We start from the raw sequence: 19,411 nt of genomic DNA on the forward strand, positions 1-19,411 counted from the left end.
TCTGAACAAAATTAAAATGTAAACATAAAATCGAAATACAGGGATAAATGGACCACACTCGCCGAATTAAACATGCACATAATAAGGTTGTGACAACAATATATCGCACTACTGTATGATATGCACTCTGAAAGGTAATTCGGGTGCTCTGTTACTACAACTTAAATAAACACATGGTTGCAAGTAAAAAATTGTAATTTATTGTTTTAATTAAACCTTTTAAGTTGCAAATATTATTTTGTAACATTCTGTTGACATAATAATGTTTGTTCGATTAATAATTGTCTGTAATTTAATCTCAAATTTTTTGGCTTTTTTTTTTTTAATTGGTTGTAGTAACTTAATGAAATTGTCTTAGTAACTTCGTAAATTAGGCAGTGGATTTCTAGTTCCCAGCATGCTTAGTATAGGACTGGATAAGGAGAATAAATGTTGAAATTATGGGCCCTTTTTTAACGATCTAAGCGCATGGTCTAAAGCGCACGGCCTACAACAAGAAAAATAGTCGGCATGCCTGGCACATGGTCTAAAAGGGTTGTCCTTATTCTCTTAATGAGTAATGGGTGTGTTTTGGGCGTAACATGCAATAAACCAATCAGAGTCTCATCTCCCATTCCCTTTAAAAGCCAGTTGCGATCGCGCCATGGCAGATTCGCTATTTAGATGGTGGAATTTGCAAGCGGAAAAACTGAAGGCTTCTCTAGTGAGTAAAACGGATCCGCTTGTGCGCAAGGTTAAAGTGCGCGGACAGACCATTTACAGGACAAGCCGGATTCCACCAAAGCTTTTTTATCTTTACACACACAATAATAATCTTTCAGATAGTAATCCTTTTATTTTTAATATTTGGCATGTTTGTGTGCTGTTGCATGTCTATGTGTGTGTAATAAGCAGAGTGTATGTGCGCTTATAGGCACGTATCACTAATGCGATGTTTAAATAACAAAAAAATATTACGCCATTGACTTAAGTCTTGGTTTCAGTTGGTGCAGTCGTTTTCACTTGCCTCAAAATAGCAATGCTAGCAAGGTGGGCGAGAGTCGTGAGGGAGCGGCACAAGGCCCGTGACGCAAGTGTTAACGAAGCATGAAAGGAGGAGCGACGACAATGAAGGACAAGAGAGGACCAGGCCTGGTCTTATTTTATGTTTTGTTATGTTTGTGTGGCCGACAGTTGTCCATGCTCATGCTGTTCCCACCAGTAGCATCCGAAGCTGGAGTGAGCTTATAGGAGGCACTGCGATCCCTGCGGCCCCCCACCCTGGAGTTCTCCTGGAAGTGAGGAAGCAAATGACGGTGTGCTGCTGTTCCCCAAAACTTGAGTTTCATTTTCCACCTCGACAACCTCTAATTGAGGAACAGGGTTGGCATTAGTGCCAGACACCAGTGCAGCTTGCAGGTTCAGTTCTGCATCAGTCTGTCGGTCTTCATCATCATCCAGGGCATCTGACTGTCTTCCCTCTCTCGTCTGTCGCTCCCTGTGCTTCCGTCTCCTTTTCTCTCGTCTCGTCTGTCCTTACCCCCAGGTGCTGAGGCCACCGAGACTGGCACCCAGGGGGAATAGAGCGCAGTCTAGGGAGTACCCCCCGGCCTGCGAGGGGTGATGGGGGTATGTGACGAGCAGGGCGGGCGAGAGCCGTGAGGGAGCGGCGCAAGGACGGTGACGCGAGTGTTAACAAGCTTCAGCTGCGCGTTGCACCGGTCTCGAATCTCTCACGGAGGAGCTCCGGAAGCATAAAAGGAGGAGCAACGACAGTGAAGGACAAGATGGGACCAGACCTGGATTTTATTTTATGTTTTGTTATGTTTGTGTGGCCGGCAGTTGTCCGTGAGGAACTGCCAGCATTTTAATTTCGATTTGTATTTGTTTATTTTATATTAAAGTTATGTTTAAACGTTCGCCGGTTCCTGCCTCCTTCTTCCCGTATCTGCGAACTGTGTTACAACCTCATTTTCAGACAAGCACCCCCATGGGTGCACAAATAGGTGCAAATGCATTTGTTATTTAAACAACGTGGTGCAGGACGTGAAAATGATAACTGCGTCGGGCTGAAACTAGAAAAACAAAACTTGCGCCTGGCGCCGTAGGGTGCCGGGTGTATTATAGGGCCCTAAGTGTTAATTTATTTGTTTTTATTGAAGGGAAAGACCTGTTATAGTGTTTAATGCTGTTATGTTTGACATTTAAAAGAGTTTCTGTAATGCTGAAGTTTTTGTGTTTACATCTGTGCTGAAGAGTAGATACATGAAGGTAAACCATTAAAAATGAGTTGACTGAGCAATGACTGTGCTAATGCCAGTGACAAGTAATAACTTATTTGTTCATTAAATATGCGTTAAAGCTGCAGTCTGTGATTTTTCCTCTTTGTCGCCATCTCTTGTTTGAAACCTGCAATTGCAGTCATATGCCTCGGCACAGCTCATCAGCGTGGATGAATCTAATGTTTGCTGTCAGTCACCGCACCGGTGTGGAATACTGAACTTCAGAATCACTGATTCTACATCTTGAAAGTATGACCAATATAAGAATTTTCACTGGAAAATATCATCTTAACAAGTAAGTAACATGTCTGCCACTTTTGTACATTTACATTTTACATTTAGTCATTTAGCAGACGCTTTTATCCAAAGCGACTTTTGTTCTGACCAACTGAGAAAAAAAGCATTAGGCCTAAATAAATCGTGCTGCCAATGATGATTAAATCTAACGATCGCTTAGCTCGGATCATGCCAAACCATGCAAATTATTATTACTGTTATACTTTGCTTTCAAATTGTTAATGTTAACAACATCAGCATTGCGTGACTGTGTATTTAGTGTGTATTAGAGTTACCTGTAGATTTCAATTTCTGTAGCCACTCCACAGCTGTGTCCTCATGTGATAAAACCGATTAGCCTGGACTGACTCCTTCCTTTCTGTTTAAGGACGTGACGTAATGACGCACAGAGGAACTGCTGCATGCTCAAATTTCCCATGGAAATCCACCAGATCACTCTTATTATAAAACATTATTACAATCTTACCGTTGTGAACCGAGCTAAGATAATGAGATAGTTTTGAACACTGGCTGGTTATGTACTTGTTCAAAAATTGATTTTGGATCATTTTTAACCAAAAAAGGTTACAGACTGCAGCTTTAAATAAATTATGTTAGCATGTGCTATGATAGCTGTTGATTTGAACTGAAATATATTAACTGGTTCAAGGGCTACAACTCTGGTAGTTGGAGAGACTTAAATTTTTTGAGTTATCAACTTTAATAATTGTGTTTATGCTACAAATTATTAAGTTCCTCTAACTCAGTGTAGCTTGTTGGTTGAATGTAAATTCACTCAAAGTTTTTTTTGTTGAGCCAACACATTTTTTAGAGTGTGTTTAATGTTGCAGAATACAGTGGTTTTTTTATTATTATACAGTATGCAGTGTACTTTGCAGTATGCTGTAAGTGCTGATACTCCAATTGAAACACAGCCATTTTCTCTGCATCTCACACTGTAGGCACTTGACATCATTTTTCTCTGGCCCTTCACCTCAGGGAGGTGTAAAAATCACAACACAACTGTTTGTCTACCAACAGCTGAAATCTCACAAGGCCACAAACCGTCCAAAACACTTTTAGGCCTCAGCGAAACTGACATGTTTTCTGGAGCACAATGACACCAAATAGAGTAGGGGTCGGCAATCCTTGTTGACACAAAGTGCCATTTTTAATAGCAATCACTGCACCACATTGACTTCTAGAGGGAGAACAAGCAAATCTAGATTGATTTGTAATTGCATGTTATAAATCTTAGTGTGAATGAATTCACCCATGTATACAAACTTTCTTTTTACTTTTTTTCTTACATTTAATCTCGTAATGTTTAAACAAAATGTCTTAACTCAAACTTTCAGTGAAAACTACAAACTTCTCTGGTGACGTATGTCTCCAATCATTTAGTTCATGTAAACCCCTAACATTTTAGTGCAACAATATCTCAAAATCAAATTAACAACCAATGGCAGGAACGAAGTTTCTGCCCAGAAGGGTTTTTTTTCCCGCTTCCAATATGGAAGAAAAGATCTGTTGCTACTTCCATTTAATCGCAAAATTGTTCGAAGATATCACAATTTCGAATAGCAAGTATAATCCTATTCGTAAAGCTTGACTTAAATCTTGTAATGTTTGATTTCCTCTTGTCGATTTTTAATAATGAAATTATGAACATTTCAAAAATAAACAGCAAAAGTCTAATCAAATAATTCTATTCTCTTCCTCTTTCTCTGTTTTTGCTTGTGTGCCAATTGTTTACCCTTCTGCATGCCCATGGTTGCACACATGTGCACTGGTTTATAGCTGCACAATTTTCAGTAAAGCTCATACAAACATCCGAATCATGTATTAGCTGTACTGTAATGTCAAATGATATCAGACCCTAGTAAACAAATATTAAAATTTGCATTTTAATTTTTTGAATGAAATCATCCCTACAAAACACAGTTATCTCTAAATACATGATTATGAAAGAAGTTCAAGGCTTGCATATGAATAAAATACTCAGCGTGAGTTCTAAACTGCTTATTAAACACAACGCTCTTTTAATCAAATCAAAAAAGCAACACTATCATCAAACATGTCCCGACTTCAATTTCCCAGACCCCGTGTAATCTCAAGAGGTCACTGACAGCCTTGACAAACGCTTCATCAGACGTCCCACCGAAGATTAAACAGCCAACCCTCAAGGACAGCCCTCAGAGCGATCTTTAGACTCCAGTATCTTTTTTTCGCTCTCAGTGTCACTGCTTGTGTCTCCGCATCTCGGTTCTGTTAATTGGCGCTACGCTGACATTCTACCACCGCCGGCCACATATCTCTGCCCGATCACGTAGTTACACGAGCACACTGATAAATGCTAAGCTGACAGGTTTTATGAGCCTTGGTGAGCAGACGGGAGTGGAGTCATCACCCGAGTCTCTGCTGATCTTCGGCGCTAACCTGAGTCACGTGTATATCTGCTCTCGTGTAAACCCAAAATCTGCATGGGAGCGACCATACATCATCGCATGCACATTTGTGGAAGGTAAGGTAAGCAAGTAGGCAGCCAGAGGGCTCAGAGCACAGAGCTCCCATAATGCACTTCAGCTCCATCATACAAACTGTAATGAGAATGGGCGGCAGAGGCAGGTGCAGACATCACGCTCACGTTCTGCCAAAGTTCACGCTTACGGCATCGATATGTGCATTCACTAGGTGGTGTAATACGCCGATGACAAACGGAGGGAACGCAACAAACAATGGAGCCTGTGTCAGGTGGTATCTGAATACATAAAACAATCACGTTTGCTATGATGCAGCATAAGTCAAAAGCGACATTCTAAATCGATCAACCAGGATGTTCCCTGAGGACTGAGGGGCTACTTAACCAGTCATCTCAGTCATGACCCCCCCTCGTCCACTCCACCAGACGAGCATCTTCCTTAAACATAATCTGTGAACGACCAGCTCTAGCAGACTGGTTAACACAATGAGTCAGTGATATGTGTGAAGGTGTGTGTGTTCCCTTCACTACGGAAAAAAGAGGAAGGAGCAAGCAGGATGCTTTTTTTTGTTACCTTGCGCCTGCGGTCTCTCGATCGGTTCCTCTTCTTGATCTTCTCCTCCTCCTTCTCTCGCAGCTCTTGGGCTGCAAGCTCCTGTAGGTCCTTGTTCTTGCGGATCTGCTTAGCGGCTTGCGCCATGGTGCCGCTGCAACAAGCGGTGCTACGCCTGTGAAGGAGGCTGTCCCTGCGGCGGCCAGTGCGGGAGAGGCGGTGGCGCTTTGCGCGCCTGCGAGGAGTAAGCGCCCTACACTGCTCTAGGCGGCCAGATCCCTCAGCAGCTCGCCACAAAAGAGATGATGCTGCTGCCTGCCTGACTGCTTGCTCCTCATCCAAGCGAGATCCTTCCCATCCCCCCTCCCTTCTTCTCTCTCTCTCTCGCCACACACCAGTCAGTCACGCAGTCCAAGGCTCAACAGTGTAGGGATACTGCAGCAGCTTGATTTTTCTCCCTCCGTCTCTCTTTCTCACTTACAGTCTCCCATTTTTCTCAGCCATGATACTGCCAACTGTTTATGGCACGTCTGTTGGTATTGCTGTCTTCTTTGTGCAGATCTGCAATATGTAGAGGAAAAAAAATCAGTGCATGAATTCACAGATGTATTATTTCTTTCCACAGAGATTGAAATAAGCAGAATTTTTCAGAGAAACCAATCTTTGTTTGATCATTTACTGTATATTTGCCTCTCGTACCACCTTCTGCAGCAGGTTTGTAGTTTACTTTAGTGTGTGATGAATTCAGTTGGATTCATTTTCTGGTTGTAATTGAAGGCAGGATCCCCTCTGATTGCTAAGAGTGAAAAAGGTTTTGAGCTATAACAGCTTACCTCATAAAAACTGCATGTACGGGCTCTCTCTCTCTCTCTCTCTCTCACCAGACTGGTTTTCCATGAGAAAGGGTTCATGCATTGTTGTTTATGCAGTAATTCAGTCCATTTAGACCTGCATAGAAAGACAATGTGAGGGTGCGTATATGACAAAGAGAGAAAGAGAGAGATAGGATGAACTGTCACATGTTTATTGCACTATATACATACCAGTCACTTTATGTCAAGGAAAACCTAATGGAACAATAGAGCTCACATGTTGTTCTTCTCTTGTATTTTGTGATTCATGACATGACATGATCACGTTACTAGCGAACAAGTGGGATATATACAGTGTGCTATTTATTTCTGTTTATGTTACAATACTGTGCAAAATTTGGGATTGCGGAATAACAGTTATATAAAAAGGAGCCAGTGCATTACAATTCAGAGCCCATCTGAAGTAAAATGCAGGCGCAAGCGTTTGCTTATGAGAATGATGGATGGGTCATGTGACCTCAGATGGATCAGTCATATTTATTTATGCTTGTCATGACACTAGGCTGTACATTATCCTTCATCTGCTTGATTTCCCTTCCTCTAATCAAAATGATCCATTGATTTCCTTCAGGAAGGGGGAAAACTTTGATTACAGTGACAGTCTATGATTTGTTTATATGTCATACTATAAATGGTAAAAACAACTATACTAATGGTATCACATATTTGAAAATCTTGTAATTAGATTTGATTTGGATGCTTTAAGATACTTTTGAGTTGAAATAACATATAAATCCTATATATATATATATATATATATATATATAATTATTCAGACACCTTGAACATTTCATTCATTATTACAGTTTATTCACTATAGTTTAAAAAATGGTAATAAAATATGACAAGATCTCGGAGTTAAACTGTGTCAGAAAAAAATTATCTTAATTATGTCAGATAACACATGGAGCAAAACATGGTCAGGTCAAAGTGTCTGAATAATTTTTGGTTCCAAATTTTTATCAATTTTACTGGTAGTCCACTGCATGTCATATATATGTGTGTGTGTAATTAATATATATATATATATATATATATATATATATATATATATATATATATATATATATATATATATATATATACTGTGTATATATATAACATATATATATACAGTTTAATAGATACATGTTTTGCCAGTTATTTATTTTTATTTATTGTGTTTTTTAAAAAAAAGCATGATTTGGACTTCATGGACCAATCATTGTTGTCATATTTTCCTCTAGATTCATATTTACAGATCAGATGATTGGCTCATAAACAACTACATCCAGAAAAGTGTGCATTGGCAAATTTGGCATATTTTAAAACAAAGCTCGCACTGATTAAATGTAAAGATAATATAGCTTTCTTCAGGCACTATACACCTCATGGGTTTCTGTTGCCCTGGCCAATATGGAAGTTGTATTTTACACAGACACCTAATAGTGAGAATGTAATTTCACACAAAAGCAAAAGTCCTATTTGCAGTCATCTATAATTAGGTGTATGTATTCCACTAAAGTGTCAAATAACATGTTACGGAGTAAAGCGAGTAGCTAACATGGCTGCCATGAGGTCACCTACTGCAGGCCTATTATTTATGAGGCCAGTGATGACTATGGTGTCTTCATCTCATACAAGTGTTCATGAATTAGCCTAAACTTTTTTTTTTTTTTCAGAAGTAGTACTGTTCATTTCTTTGTGTGTAACACTTAGTAGTTATATAAATATATTCAGCACAGGAATTACTTTGAAAAGAGCAGTGAATTTTGGAGTCCACAACCGTTCTAATAGGGTGCTCATGTTCAGTCTAAAGTCAAATTCACAATTAGACACCTATTACAGTGTACATGTAAGTATTTAAAACAAAAATCATGGTGTGATAATGTACAAAGAAAGTGGCAGAAATTGATCTCTTTACATCAGGAGTGTGCAAACTCGGTCCTGGAGGTCCTGCAGAGTTTAGCTCCAACTTGCCTCAACACACCTGTCTGGAAGTTTCTAGTTTGCTTAGTTAGACCTTGATTAGCTGTTTCAGGTGTGTTTAACTGGGGTTGGAGCTAAAATCTGCAGGACAGTGGCCCTCCAGGACCGAGTTTGGACACCCCTGCTTTACACTCATGTCACATTTTGACGTTTAAAAATAAATAACAGGCCAACCGGACAACAAACTTAGCATATGCTTTAGTTTTAATGGTAATACTCACATAACACAGTATCCACTGCACAGCCTGCCATTTTTCCACAAAAGGATTTTAACAGAAACATTTAATACTTTGTATTTCGTCAGAGAAGCACTCTTGGTTTATCAGCGCTAGATATCGCCATCTAGTGGACAGCACTGCACGGTTTCAGTAATCGATCGATGAAGACATAATGGGGACATTTCCACACACTTCATTGTTTAGGCTTTAATGAACTAATAGATCAACAACATTCCTGTGTGAATGTGCATGCGTGCCTACTCTTCTTTTCTTTTTAACATTTACATGTGAAATGAAGCGTAATATGATTGTTTTCCTGAAATGCATTTGTAGCCTACTAGCCTACATTTAAATGCTATATGTTTAGGTATGCTATGCTAACTTATGTTTTTGTGAGGATTCAATCTAGTTTAAAATGGTTATAGAAGAGTTTATAGTAAAATACACTTACATTGTTGCTCGAAAAAGTGCAGCTGTAATGGCTTTATTGTTTGTAATTTCATTCTAAAATATTCTTTCATGCAAGTTATTTTACATCTTATAGGCCTATCTGAAAATTATGTAATGGTAAATTTGCTCAAAACACAGAACATGCGGTTTTTATTTCATGTTTGGTCATTTAAATCCTTGAAAAGTCTTTTCCATCCAGTGTTGCAGGTTATTCAGTGTATGACCACTGTGGCGTAGTCAGTTCCTGATTCATATTTCACTGTAGGAGCAGAGTTTTCACCAGCAGCTGAATGATTCACTGTGGCATACAATAGCTCATCCTCTACTATCTGTGAAAAAAGTTTAAAAGTTGAAATGCAGCATAACAAATTTTTATTTTTGCTAAATCATGTCCATAAAAATTATAACTGCTGAGAAATGCAGATTCTGAAAAATCATTCACAGTGAATGTAAAATTGTTATGACTTCCTGCAGTGTAGTTTTGATGCTCATCTTAAAAGTATTAATGAAATTAATTACATACCTCTGTTTTCTCTTCCAGCACTTCAACTGTACCAGAATTTGCACTTTGGTTTTGTTTATTCTCTAAAGAAAGAAAGAAAGAACAATTTACAGAAGACTCTGGGCAGTAGCTCTATAAAATGGTCTTTTGATTGACCTACTGTCTGGCTATATATAAAAAACACCTACATCTCCAATTATTGATGTAAAAATCATTTTTAGATAGCCTACACATAACCAGAATTAAACAACAGAACATGATGTTTGTGGTTTCCTACCTTGATTTTTGGTCTTGCAGATAATGCATATGAATATGATGAACGTCAGCAAAGAGAGGAGAGTCAGTGTCCCCAGAATAACCAGAAAAACAAAGCGAAAAACAGCTAAAGGTGAAAACAAAAAGGAAATGCAGTTTAAAACTGTTCCTCATGTCCATAACATCTTTTTAAAGGTGTTTTGTTGTATAAAACAATGTTAAAATTCAACTTACATAGCCTCCACACTGTAATGGTGACATCTTGGCTCGTTCTGTTGCCAGGTTTGCTTGTACAATTGACGGTAATTGTTGTTCGGAGCTCCTCGCCACCTTTCTCCTTTAATAGTTCTTTGCTATTGACGGTGAGCTTACAGCAATGGTCAGAGGAATTATCATGGCCAATTTTTCTTGATTCAGCATAGAAAAAGCACTGTGATATATTCTGGTCCCGGTCACAGCATGTCAGTTCAGTATGGCCACTGAGTTCAGTCATCACTCCAAGACTTACAGAGATATCTGTATATAAGGGTTGAATGATGAATATTAAACAAATATGTAAAAATAAATAGTGTGCAGTGACCATATTATGACTTTGGCATGCTGGGAGAATCAAATTAAAAAAATTTAAATGCCAAAACTTCATTATACATTTCAGAGTGTGATGCTGTTATATGTAGTTTCAACAGTTTTAGGGAAAAGTAATTGTTTTAAACAAGCATTATAATTTTGTTACAGACAGTTTCTGAAAAAGTTGATGTAATTTGAATCATCCTTACATAATAAAAACTGCATAATTTGGAAACCAACTATTACATAAAAATTTTATAACTCATAAACACAAGATGACCCACATACCTGCATTTGATAATTTGGCAGTAAGACTCACTGAAAAATAAGCACTGAGTGTTAAGAGTGAGGCAACACACATGTCAAACAAATAATATATACATACAATTTAAATGTACTTACAAAATGTGCACAGGTTTAACAGCTGGATCATAATTTCATGTGTTTAAGCTGATATAGCAACACCCGTTAAGACCCTCAGATCTTCATGTAATATCTAACACGTCAATAATGTCATAATTTAAAAATAAAAGCAGATGAACAGGATGTGCGATTGCTAGTTTTGCATACAGCTTACTGTGAAGGTTCTCTGCATGACTGATTTCTCCTAGCATATCGTCTATGACCATCTAGCAATTCCACTTATATTTAAAGTACTTAACTAACTATGACTATATTAAAGCATAATTTAAAACATCATACTGGGCTCAGCAGAATGCAGGTAAATAAAGAAAAATGGTTATGCTATATATGGAGACAGTGACAAATACTACAGAGAAGAAACTGTCCTTTATTACGCCATGGACCATTGAGCAAGTGAATAAAAAGGAAACAGATGGAAGATATGGGTTCCTTTAGTCAATCTAAGACTTTAAAAAAAAGATCTGTTTAACTTCTTTATTCATATACAGGCCAATTGAATAATCTGAAACTGCTTTTAGGGCCAAAACAATCCTAAAAATGGATTTAAACTTACTTTGAAACACTGCATCTACAAATAAAAACAAACTCTGTGCCATGGTAGATTTAGTTTTGTGTGTTTTATTAACAAGTAGTTCAAATTCAATCAGGCAGTTTCTGCAACTCATACAAAGAAACATTCACAAGGGAGAATCTTTCTGAATTTTGAGTGTAATAAAAGTCACAGAAACAATTAAATACATAAAAAGTAAATTACATGATTAAAAAAAAAAAAGTAAAAATGGTACATGTACCTTTAGGGGTCCAACAGCTTGTCACTGGGACAGTACCCCTAATCTACCCCTTAAAAAGGTAAATATTGGTACCTCAGAGAAGTAATTTATTAATAGAGTAGTAAAATAAATTAACAATTTGTTCCTGAGACTTACAATATGTCAGCAGTAAATTGTGTGCACATTTAATCATTCGTTCCCTCGTTTTACTAAATCGCGAGCACGATTTAATACTTAATTCCCTCATTTTACTAAATTGTGGCCACGTTGTAATAATTCATGTCCTTTGTTTTAGTTAAATCAAAATGAATGACAACAAATTAGTACAATGTGGCCACGATTTAACTACAACAATGGAACAAATCAGTAAATCTTGGCCACAATTTACTAAATTCTTAATTTGTGGGAACAATATATTTTTGTCCGCATGTCATATGCAAAGATGTCCCAGTGACAAGCTGTTGTTTTGCACATTTAGAGTGTTAAAACTCTAAAAATAAATGTTGGTCAATCATGTTAAAATCATGTACATATCAGTATGTCCATTAGTCGGAGGTTCCTGATGTGGCCGTGTTTGTGTCCGGACTTGTGTTGAGATCTAAAGTAGACAGGGCATCGTCAAGTGGGCCAGAGGGCGAGTCCTCTTTGGCTAACAGGTTATTCTTGCGAAGCTGACAGGCTTGCTGGTAGGGAGGTTGAATTGGAGGCTGGGTAGGTGGTAAATACTGATATTCTTTACTAGAATCCAGCTGTTGAGAATAAAGCAAATCATGCTTGTCATCAGACTACTCTTAAGTAATGGACACGTATGTGTGATTTGAAAAAAGCTGATCAGCACCTGAAGTGGGTAAGTTCTGTCCGAATCAAAGGCACTTAGATCTCCACAAGCAAGGAAAGGAACTATTATTCGGTTTGGTCCCTCTAACTGGTTAAAGTCGACATCTGGATGGAAAAAATGTGCATTTAAATGGTGAGGAGGAAGACATGGGCAAATACATAGACATTTACAATATAAATGCCCAGTGTTGGGGGTACCACAAGTAACTTGAGTTATGTAATCAGATTACTTTTTTTCAAGTAACTAGTAAAGTAACACATTACTTTTAAATTTATAACAAAATATCTGAATTATAAAATAATGTAAGTTACTTTGTTTTCCCATGTATTGGCTGACAGTTTTCCTGTCGCCATGTTGAGAGAAATCGTGAGTAAGTGCAGTGGCACTGTGTGTAAACATGATGGTTTTTGTAGTTCTAGACTAAATGTGAGAAAACATTTACTCATCTCACTTGCACAAAAACAGTCAGTATTCATCAAAATGAATAAAAACAAAGAAATGTAATCTCAGAATATTGCACAAACTAGAGTTGTTAAAAGTACCGACTTAGGTACCAAGTCGGTACTGAAATTTAAAAAATGGATGCATTGAGCGCTGTTGAGTGGATTCGTGAACACCTCTGATTGGCCAATCACAGACATATCCGATGAGCTGTGAACACAATGGCCAATCAGAGGTGCTTATGAATCCGCTCAACAGCGTGGATTTATAAACACATTCATATTGTTATAGAGTATTGGAGCAAGTTACCATAAGAGTGATCCAGTAAAGGGTTGGACATGTTGGGCACATAACCCTCAGGTGGAGAGTAATTCTGACACACCACAAATGCCTCTGAAAGGCAAAAACACAAAACAACACTGGTTCATGTCTAAAAAGGTATACTATTACCAAAACAGTTTTACATTCCGCCTCGTCATGAAATTCTACTCTCACCTATGCTAGAGTTGCGGCTGCTGCGTGGTTTGGCACAGGTTACAGAGCTGAAGAAGATCTTGAGCTGGGAGTACAGTAGGGTCACATCTTTTCCCCTGAAGATCTATGCAGAAGCAAGACATTGAAGTTCATGTGAGATTGAAATAAAACATTTTATAGATCTCATAATCTTTCACTGACAATGTAAATAAGTATGAATGACAATGGGACAGCTTACTTTTGCAACAAAGTTGCCACCTGGTTTGAGAACATGTGTGGTGATATTGAGAGCCTGTCAATATGAAAACAAAATGCAAGATCAGTCTAGCAGTCATATGGTGTAAAAAAAAAAAAAAAAAAATCAAACATAAAATTAGATTTACTATTGGTGTTTTCACAATACCAAAATTTCAGTAATCAGTTCCAATAACAATAAAATGTCATGGTTTTCTGTACCAATTTTGGTAGCCTACCATAGCAAAACAAAAACTATTAGAACTATTTATATATTTGAAAATAATAATTAATACAATTATTATTAATGTTATTAATAAGCAAATAATACATAAAAATATTAGCAATTTTGTGTTCACAAACTCAACAAGGCTCAAAACTTCAAAAAACAAGCTGTAAATAGAAACATTTGATGCTCTTGTCTGAGCGAAGTACTGACACTTTTGACAACACTATTTACCATAAAAAAATAATAAAAAATAATGGAAACACTTTACAGTAAGGACCCATTTGTTATCATTAGTTACCATGTACAATAAAAAATACTTCTAAAGAATTTATTAATCTTAGTTAAATGATAATTTCAACATTTATTAATAAATTATATATATATATATATGAAAAAAATGTGTATCTGTTAAACATTATTTAATGGACCTGATCTAACATGAACAAGGAAAGTTGTATTTATATTAACCAATATAAACAAAGATTAATAATCACTGTAACAAATGTATTGCTCATTGTTAGTTATCGTGAGTTAATGCATTAACTAATATTAACTAATGGGTCCTTATTGAAAAGTGTTACCAAAATAATAATAAAAAGGTAAAGTATAGCAATACATACTGCCAACAGGAGCTGTGCCTGAATGTACTCATCTACATCATGAAGCCCTGTAACTGTAAAGAGAAACAGATGAAAAACCTTCAATTTAAGCTAAAACACAAATAGTCTAGACCAGCTAGAAAAGAACATCATCCCCAGTCTCACAGACAAGGCTTAAGCAAGTCCTAGACTAAAATGCATGTTTGAGCTGCTTTAACTGAAAGCAGCTTGTACTGACAGATCTTAAAATATGTCAGTGCCATAGTTTTGTCTCAAGACACACACCAGTAATGTTTTTTTAATGCCCTAATTGAACAAAGACCTAGTCCTGGCTTAGGCTAAGCCCTGTCTGTGAAACCGGCCAAAATGTTCAATAAAACCAACATTGTTTTCTCACCATCAGGGGCGCCGTCACACACAACCAAGTCCGCAGACTGTCCTTCAAAATGACGAATAATCTCCTGTGCTGTAGAGATCTATGGCACAATCATTTAATTGGTATCGTGGAATATCTACTTTCCTTGACTCAAAAAGAACTACTAAAAGCAATTTAAATTTTCACATAAAAACATGTAGATTAATGCCATAATTACACATTATAGAATAAAATGCTATAATGACTTGCTTAAAAAAGCTAATGGTAAAAATAATATGGACCCTTTTCACAGACTGAAATTATTTTATATTTTCAATTTTCCCAAATTTAACATACATTTGTACCTTGCCATTAAATCGCAGAAATATATATATATATATATACAAAAGTTTGGGATCGGTAAGATTTTTTATATTTTTAAAAGAAGTTTTGTCTGCTCACCAAGATTGCATTTATTTAATTAAAAATACAGTAAAAACAGTAATGTTGTGAAATATTATTACAATTTAAAATAACTGTTTTCTATTGGAATATAATATAAAATGTGATTTATTTCTGTGTTGGAAAAGCTGAATTTTCAGCATCATTTCTCCAGTCTTCAGTGTCACATGATCCTTCAGAAATCATTTAAAATTTAAAGAAATTAATATTTTTTTTCAGCAAGGATGCATTAAATCGATCAAAAGTAAAGACATTTAAAATGTAGCAAAAGATTATATTTCAAATAAATGCTGTTCTTTTGAACTTTCTATTCATCAAAGAATCCTGAAAAAAAATATTGTACACAAATATTTTGTACATCTGTACTCATTAAATGTTTTTTGAGCAGCAAATCATCATATTAGAATGATTTCTGAAGGATCATGTGACACTGAAGACTGGAGTAATGATGCCGAAAATTCAGCTTTGCCAACACAAGAATAAATTACATTTTCAAATATTTTCAAATAGAAAACAGTTATTTTAAATTGTAATAATATTTCACAATATTTCTGATTTGAACTTATTTCCACATATCTCTTCCCAGACTGCCAGTAATGTTCCGAGGTGCATTTCCCAAAAGTATCATTAGCCAACTATGGCTGCAAGTTCTGCTGAATTGCGCTGATAACAATGGAACTTGCGACCATAGCTGGCTTCAGTAAACACACCACTAGTTCCTGATTGGTCGGCTGGATCGGCATGTAGAATCAGCATGTGGGAATACTTTGAGTGCGTTTCGGAAATGGCACAACACTTACCATAACAGCGAGCTTCAGCACACTACTAACACAACCTCTTTTTTTTCAGAAATGTGAAAAGGATCCATTATGTTATCTCTCCAGCATGCTGCCTGGATAACTTAGTCTTGCATATACCAAGACCAGAATGCTGTTGTTTTTATACTGAACTAAAGTTTAACTGTCCTGCTACTGCACCTTAGTAATGTCTCCTTGAATCTGAGTGACACCTGGCAAAGGGGCCATGGCTTGCAGATCAACTGCCACAATCTTGACCTCTTCACTCTTATCTTTTCCACTGAAACAGAACGGAAAAGAGTTAAAGCGGCAATTAAATCAACAAAATTTCACTTAATAATATCTGTATATGTTGTTTACAGGTTATGGTGTACTACAGATCAAGTGCACTTTCATGTCACTGACCGGAGTTTGCGGCTCAGCACTTGACTCCAGCTCCCAGGTGCAGCACACAGGTCCACGGCACGACTAACACCTGCAGACAGGACATCCACAGTCATATGAATATAAAAGCCTGCTTTGATTTTGTCTATGTAGGCAGTTCACAAGCTTTGAGACATATGACTTATCCACTGTATAACGCAGACTGAAGCAAAGTGAAGATATTGCCTTTAAAAAGGTTGAACTCCTCATCCAGCTGCAGGAGTTTGAAGGCACTTCTCGCTCTCCATCCCTCCTCCTTCGCCAGCCTGTAGTATATATCTCGTTTGTCTTTGGAGGAACGCCCCATTTTACCTTTACTCACTTATTCTGTAGACAAATAATGACAATTTTACTAAACCAGCCAATAATGAATATCTGCCTATACAAATATTTACATACATATAATATATTTACGTCTCACAGTAGAAAAGACACTGAATGCAACTACGAACACATTCTTTTTTTCTTTTAACCTAAATTAAAGTGACCTAACTCATTCTCTTCTTCCTCAACAGCATCTTTATAGTTGGTAACTAATATTAACGCTAGTGGTCATACACAAAACAATAATGTCCATGAACAAATGTGTATATCATAAAATTAAGAAAATGTAATTCCATAAAATGCACCTACAAAAGCCTGCCTGTTTTCGCTGCAATCAACGTGACGATACTTCTTCTTCGCCTTCTCACATTGTCGGAGTCAGACAAACAGGACAGAACAACACCGACACCCACTGGAGGTGAGGTACTATTACACATGATGGTAATGTTTACATTCATCGTGGTACTTATAGTTTGTTTATGGACATTACATATTTAATGTCCATAGACACAAACTACAAGCATTGTGATCAGAATTAAAACCATACAGTATGTGACAAACGGATTGTGAACATTTCCATTGTAATTTCTACCAAAAGACTAGTTGATATAGCCTAGCCCTAGCCTAACTTGGTCAAATGTAAGCACTGAACAAAGAAGGAAAGAAAAATCTGTGAAAATGTCAGTTTAACAGTCACAATAATTTTGGTGAATATTGTGACCAATGATCATTAGAGGGGGGAAAAAAGTACTCAGACGTTTCAATTGCAAATACTGAACATTATACAATTCCGCATTCAATAATAATACAAAAACAATAAATAAATAGGCCTAAAAAGTATATATATATATATATATTTTTTTTTTTTTTTTTTTTTTTTTTTTAAAGCACAAACTTTTGAAGTCTTTGTAGCTTTCTTATTGAGTCTCTAATCTGTCTGTATCTAGGTACAGCCTAATTTAGTCAGCAAAACCATGAAGCTATTTTTTCTTATATGCAAACTCACAGTTGTAAATGTGAAATTTGGTCAAACATATAAATAAAATAAATAAAAGCATTTTTAATCTTGTTTAGAATAACTGAATGCAAAAATACAAAGATTGAGAGAGGTCTTGAAGACTACAAAATTTTCAGTAATGAATTTCTGTATTTCACACCACAATATAACTGAATAAGTCCAATGCCAAATTAAATGTAACCTAGTTTCAGAATAATTATTAGAAATAATACAGTTTATATTTATACCTTTTTATAACATTTCTGTAAAGAATGATTTGCTGCATACAATATGAGTTAATATTAGATTTCTTCATCATTGTTTCTATGATCTTTCTTCTTTCTAGTAAATCACTTTTCCATTTAATAAAGAGTTTAATAAGATATAACACATAGTAATAATTTCTCTTTGAGAAAAAAGTGTGCAAATAGCTCTATTATTATTTTTGGAGTTTAATGAAAAACACTTAATTCCAACAAAAGATTCAAAAACTTTGTTTGCCAATATGCATTGGTTGGTACATTTTTAATGAAATTATACATTTTTATTATGTTAAATTTATTAAATTATCACTTTGCATTTTTATTTATGACCCAGTCAGACAGCTAGGGGAAACTACACAACGGTAGTTATGTTTACGTAGATTCCACATTCGACCGCTCCAGACACGTCCGCCATCTTGGAACGGTCAGCCAGCATGTCGTCACTTACGGTAAGATTCAGTGATGCCACAAAATTGTAATGCGTAGATAGCTTCTTGTTCTTAAATTCCCGAAGAAATGGGATTCACATGTGAGAATGTGTTTTTTTTTTTTTTTTTTGTATGTATTAGCTCAATATTACAGGTTGTTATACTGTGGTAACGTTTTAATGTAGTGTTATCTGATGCCTTCATTTTGTTGTATTGTGTTAGTTTAGCAAAATCATCTGCTGAAGTCTATTGCAAATATAGATGTTCATACATGCGTCGGTTGTAGATGCACAGTCAACTCCCTCTCGAGTGTTCACGGACCGGGTTTGACCCTTCCAATATGGCGGTTGGACACAACCGCCTGCTCAAGGTCGGTTATCGCGATATTCCTCGAGGTTTCCGGTGTTGTGAATGTGTCTGGTAAAGATGGCGGTCAGCATCCGAGGCCGTCCTATCCGAAGTATACGGATGCGAGGTGAGATTAAACTGACTCTGCTCGGCCGCTTGACAGATGCTTTAGGATAATATGATGCAGTCTTCTTCAGCTACACTTGCCCCAAGCGTCCTTTTCTCAGTGTCTCATTTTGTCTTACATAAACAGGTCGACATGACAGTGGGGAGGAAAATGTACCGCTCGATCTCACAAGAGGTAAGTCAGATGAACCTAGTGAACTCCCCACCTAGACAGCATTTCTGGGCATCATAGATTTGTTTGGAATGTCAGCCTCGTGCATCCCAAACCCGCCTATGATGCCCAGAAAAAGCTTGCTGCGCTAGGTTTTGAGGCACAGCCTTAAACCAAGACAACAAACACCACATAAAAGCATATACAGTACAAATACACTGTATAAAATACTTAAATATAGATAAAAACAGATAGTGTTAGAGGTTTCTAATGTTTTTATTATTCTATAAAGGTTGTATGATATGTTATATATCTCTTATTCATG

General features: G+C 36.7%; 4 protein-coding genes across 8 annotated transcripts in view; 1 reads left to right on the forward strand and 3 right to left on the reverse strand.

Moving 5' to 3' along the window:
• ank1b (ankyrin 1, erythrocytic b) overlaps window positions 1–5,719 on the reverse strand; it is an 82,187-nt gene extending 76,468 nt beyond the window's left edge. The window contains exon 1 of the mRNA XM_067376600.1: window positions 5,594–5,719. Within this exon, the coding sequence (XP_067232701.1) occupies window positions 5,594–5,719 (126 nt within the window). The remainder of the gene's footprint in view (window positions 1–5,593) is intronic.
• Window positions 5,720–8,607: 2,888 nt separating this feature from the next.
• On the reverse strand, window positions 8,608–11,038 carry LOC137013018 (uncharacterized). Of its 2 annotated transcripts, XM_067376581.1 has the most exons (6): window positions 10,807–11,030; window positions 10,693–10,722; window positions 10,072–10,353; window positions 9,860–9,964; window positions 9,604–9,665; window positions 8,608–9,409 (listed from the first exon to the last, which is right to left on the reverse strand). In XM_067376581.1, the coding sequence occupies exons 1-6, from the start codon at window positions 10,835–10,837 to the stop codon at window positions 9,293–9,295; spliced, it is 627 nt and encodes a 208-aa protein (XP_067232682.1). In that variant the 5' UTR covers window positions 10,838–11,030; the 3' UTR covers window positions 8,608–9,292. The 2 variants fall into 2 exon arrangements, with proteins under 2 accessions (XP_067232682.1, XP_067232683.1); XM_067376582.1 differs by lacking the exon at window positions 10,693–10,722 and having other exon boundaries at window positions 10,807–11,038.
• A 220-nt stretch (window positions 11,039–11,258) lies between these two features.
• On the reverse strand, window positions 11,259–17,155 carry ftsj1 (FtsJ RNA 2'-O-methyltransferase 1). Its single transcript, XM_067376160.1, has 11 exons — window positions 17,083–17,155; window positions 16,636–16,776; window positions 16,432–16,501; window positions 16,207–16,306; window positions 14,810–14,888; window positions 14,434–14,486; window positions 13,589–13,642; window positions 13,372–13,474; window positions 13,186–13,269; window positions 12,436–12,539; window positions 11,259–12,346 (listed from the first exon to the last, which is right to left on the reverse strand). The coding sequence occupies exons 2-11, from the start codon at window positions 16,754–16,756 to the stop codon at window positions 12,143–12,145; spliced, it is 972 nt and encodes a 323-aa protein (XP_067232261.1). The 5' UTR covers window positions 16,757–16,776; window positions 17,083–17,155; the 3' UTR covers window positions 11,259–12,142.
• Window positions 17,156–18,872: 1,717 nt separating this feature from the next.
• The window catches only part of rictorb (RPTOR independent companion of MTOR, complex 2b), a 35,459-nt gene continuing 34,920 nt past the window's right edge, over window positions 18,873–19,411 (forward strand). For 3 of the 4 annotated variants that reach the window (XM_067375225.1, XM_067375224.1, XM_067375226.1), the window contains exons 1-2: window positions 18,874–18,936; window positions 19,063–19,110. In XM_067375225.1, the coding sequence (XP_067231326.1) occupies window positions 18,888–18,936; window positions 19,063–19,110 (97 nt within the window). In that variant the 5' untranslated portion in view covers window positions 18,874–18,887. Of the gene's footprint in view, window positions 18,937–19,062; window positions 19,111–19,411 lie in introns of all 4 variants that reach the window. The other variant, XM_067375223.1, reaches the window with a different exon arrangement.

This window comes from Chanodichthys erythropterus, chromosome 22 (genome assembly GCF_024489055.1).
Source record: "Chanodichthys erythropterus isolate Z2021 chromosome 22, ASM2448905v1, whole genome shotgun sequence".
NCBI lineage: Eukaryota > Metazoa > Chordata > Actinopteri > Cypriniformes > Xenocyprididae > Chanodichthys > Chanodichthys erythropterus.

Excerpts from the sequence above, each read along its gene's own strand:
- ftsj1 (XM_067376160.1), bottom strand. The coding sequence starts at position 16,756 with ATGGGGCGTTCCTCCAAAGACAAACGAGATATATACTACAGGCTGGCG. Across the intron at positions 16,502-16,635 it reads GGAGTTCAACCTTTTTAAAG|GTGTTAGTCGTGCCGTGGAC; the intron begins GCAATATCTTCA and ends TCCTGTCTGCAG. Across the intron at positions 12,347-12,435 it reads ACAGAACTTACCCACTTCAG|CTGGATTCTAGTAAAGAATA; the intron begins GTGCTGATCAGC and ends TATTCTCAACAG.
- LOC137013018 (XM_067376581.1), bottom strand. The coding sequence starts at position 10,837 with ATGATCCAGCTGTTAAACCTGTGCACATTTT. Across the intron at positions 10,354-10,692 it reads TGCCAAATTATCAAATGCAG|ATATCTCTGTAAGTCTTGGA; the intron begins GTATGTGGGTCA and ends CCTTATATACAG. Across the intron at positions 9,666-9,859 it reads CTGCAAGACCAAAAATCAAG|AGAATAAACAAAACCAAAGT; the intron begins GTAGGAAACCAC and ends TTCTTTCTTTAG.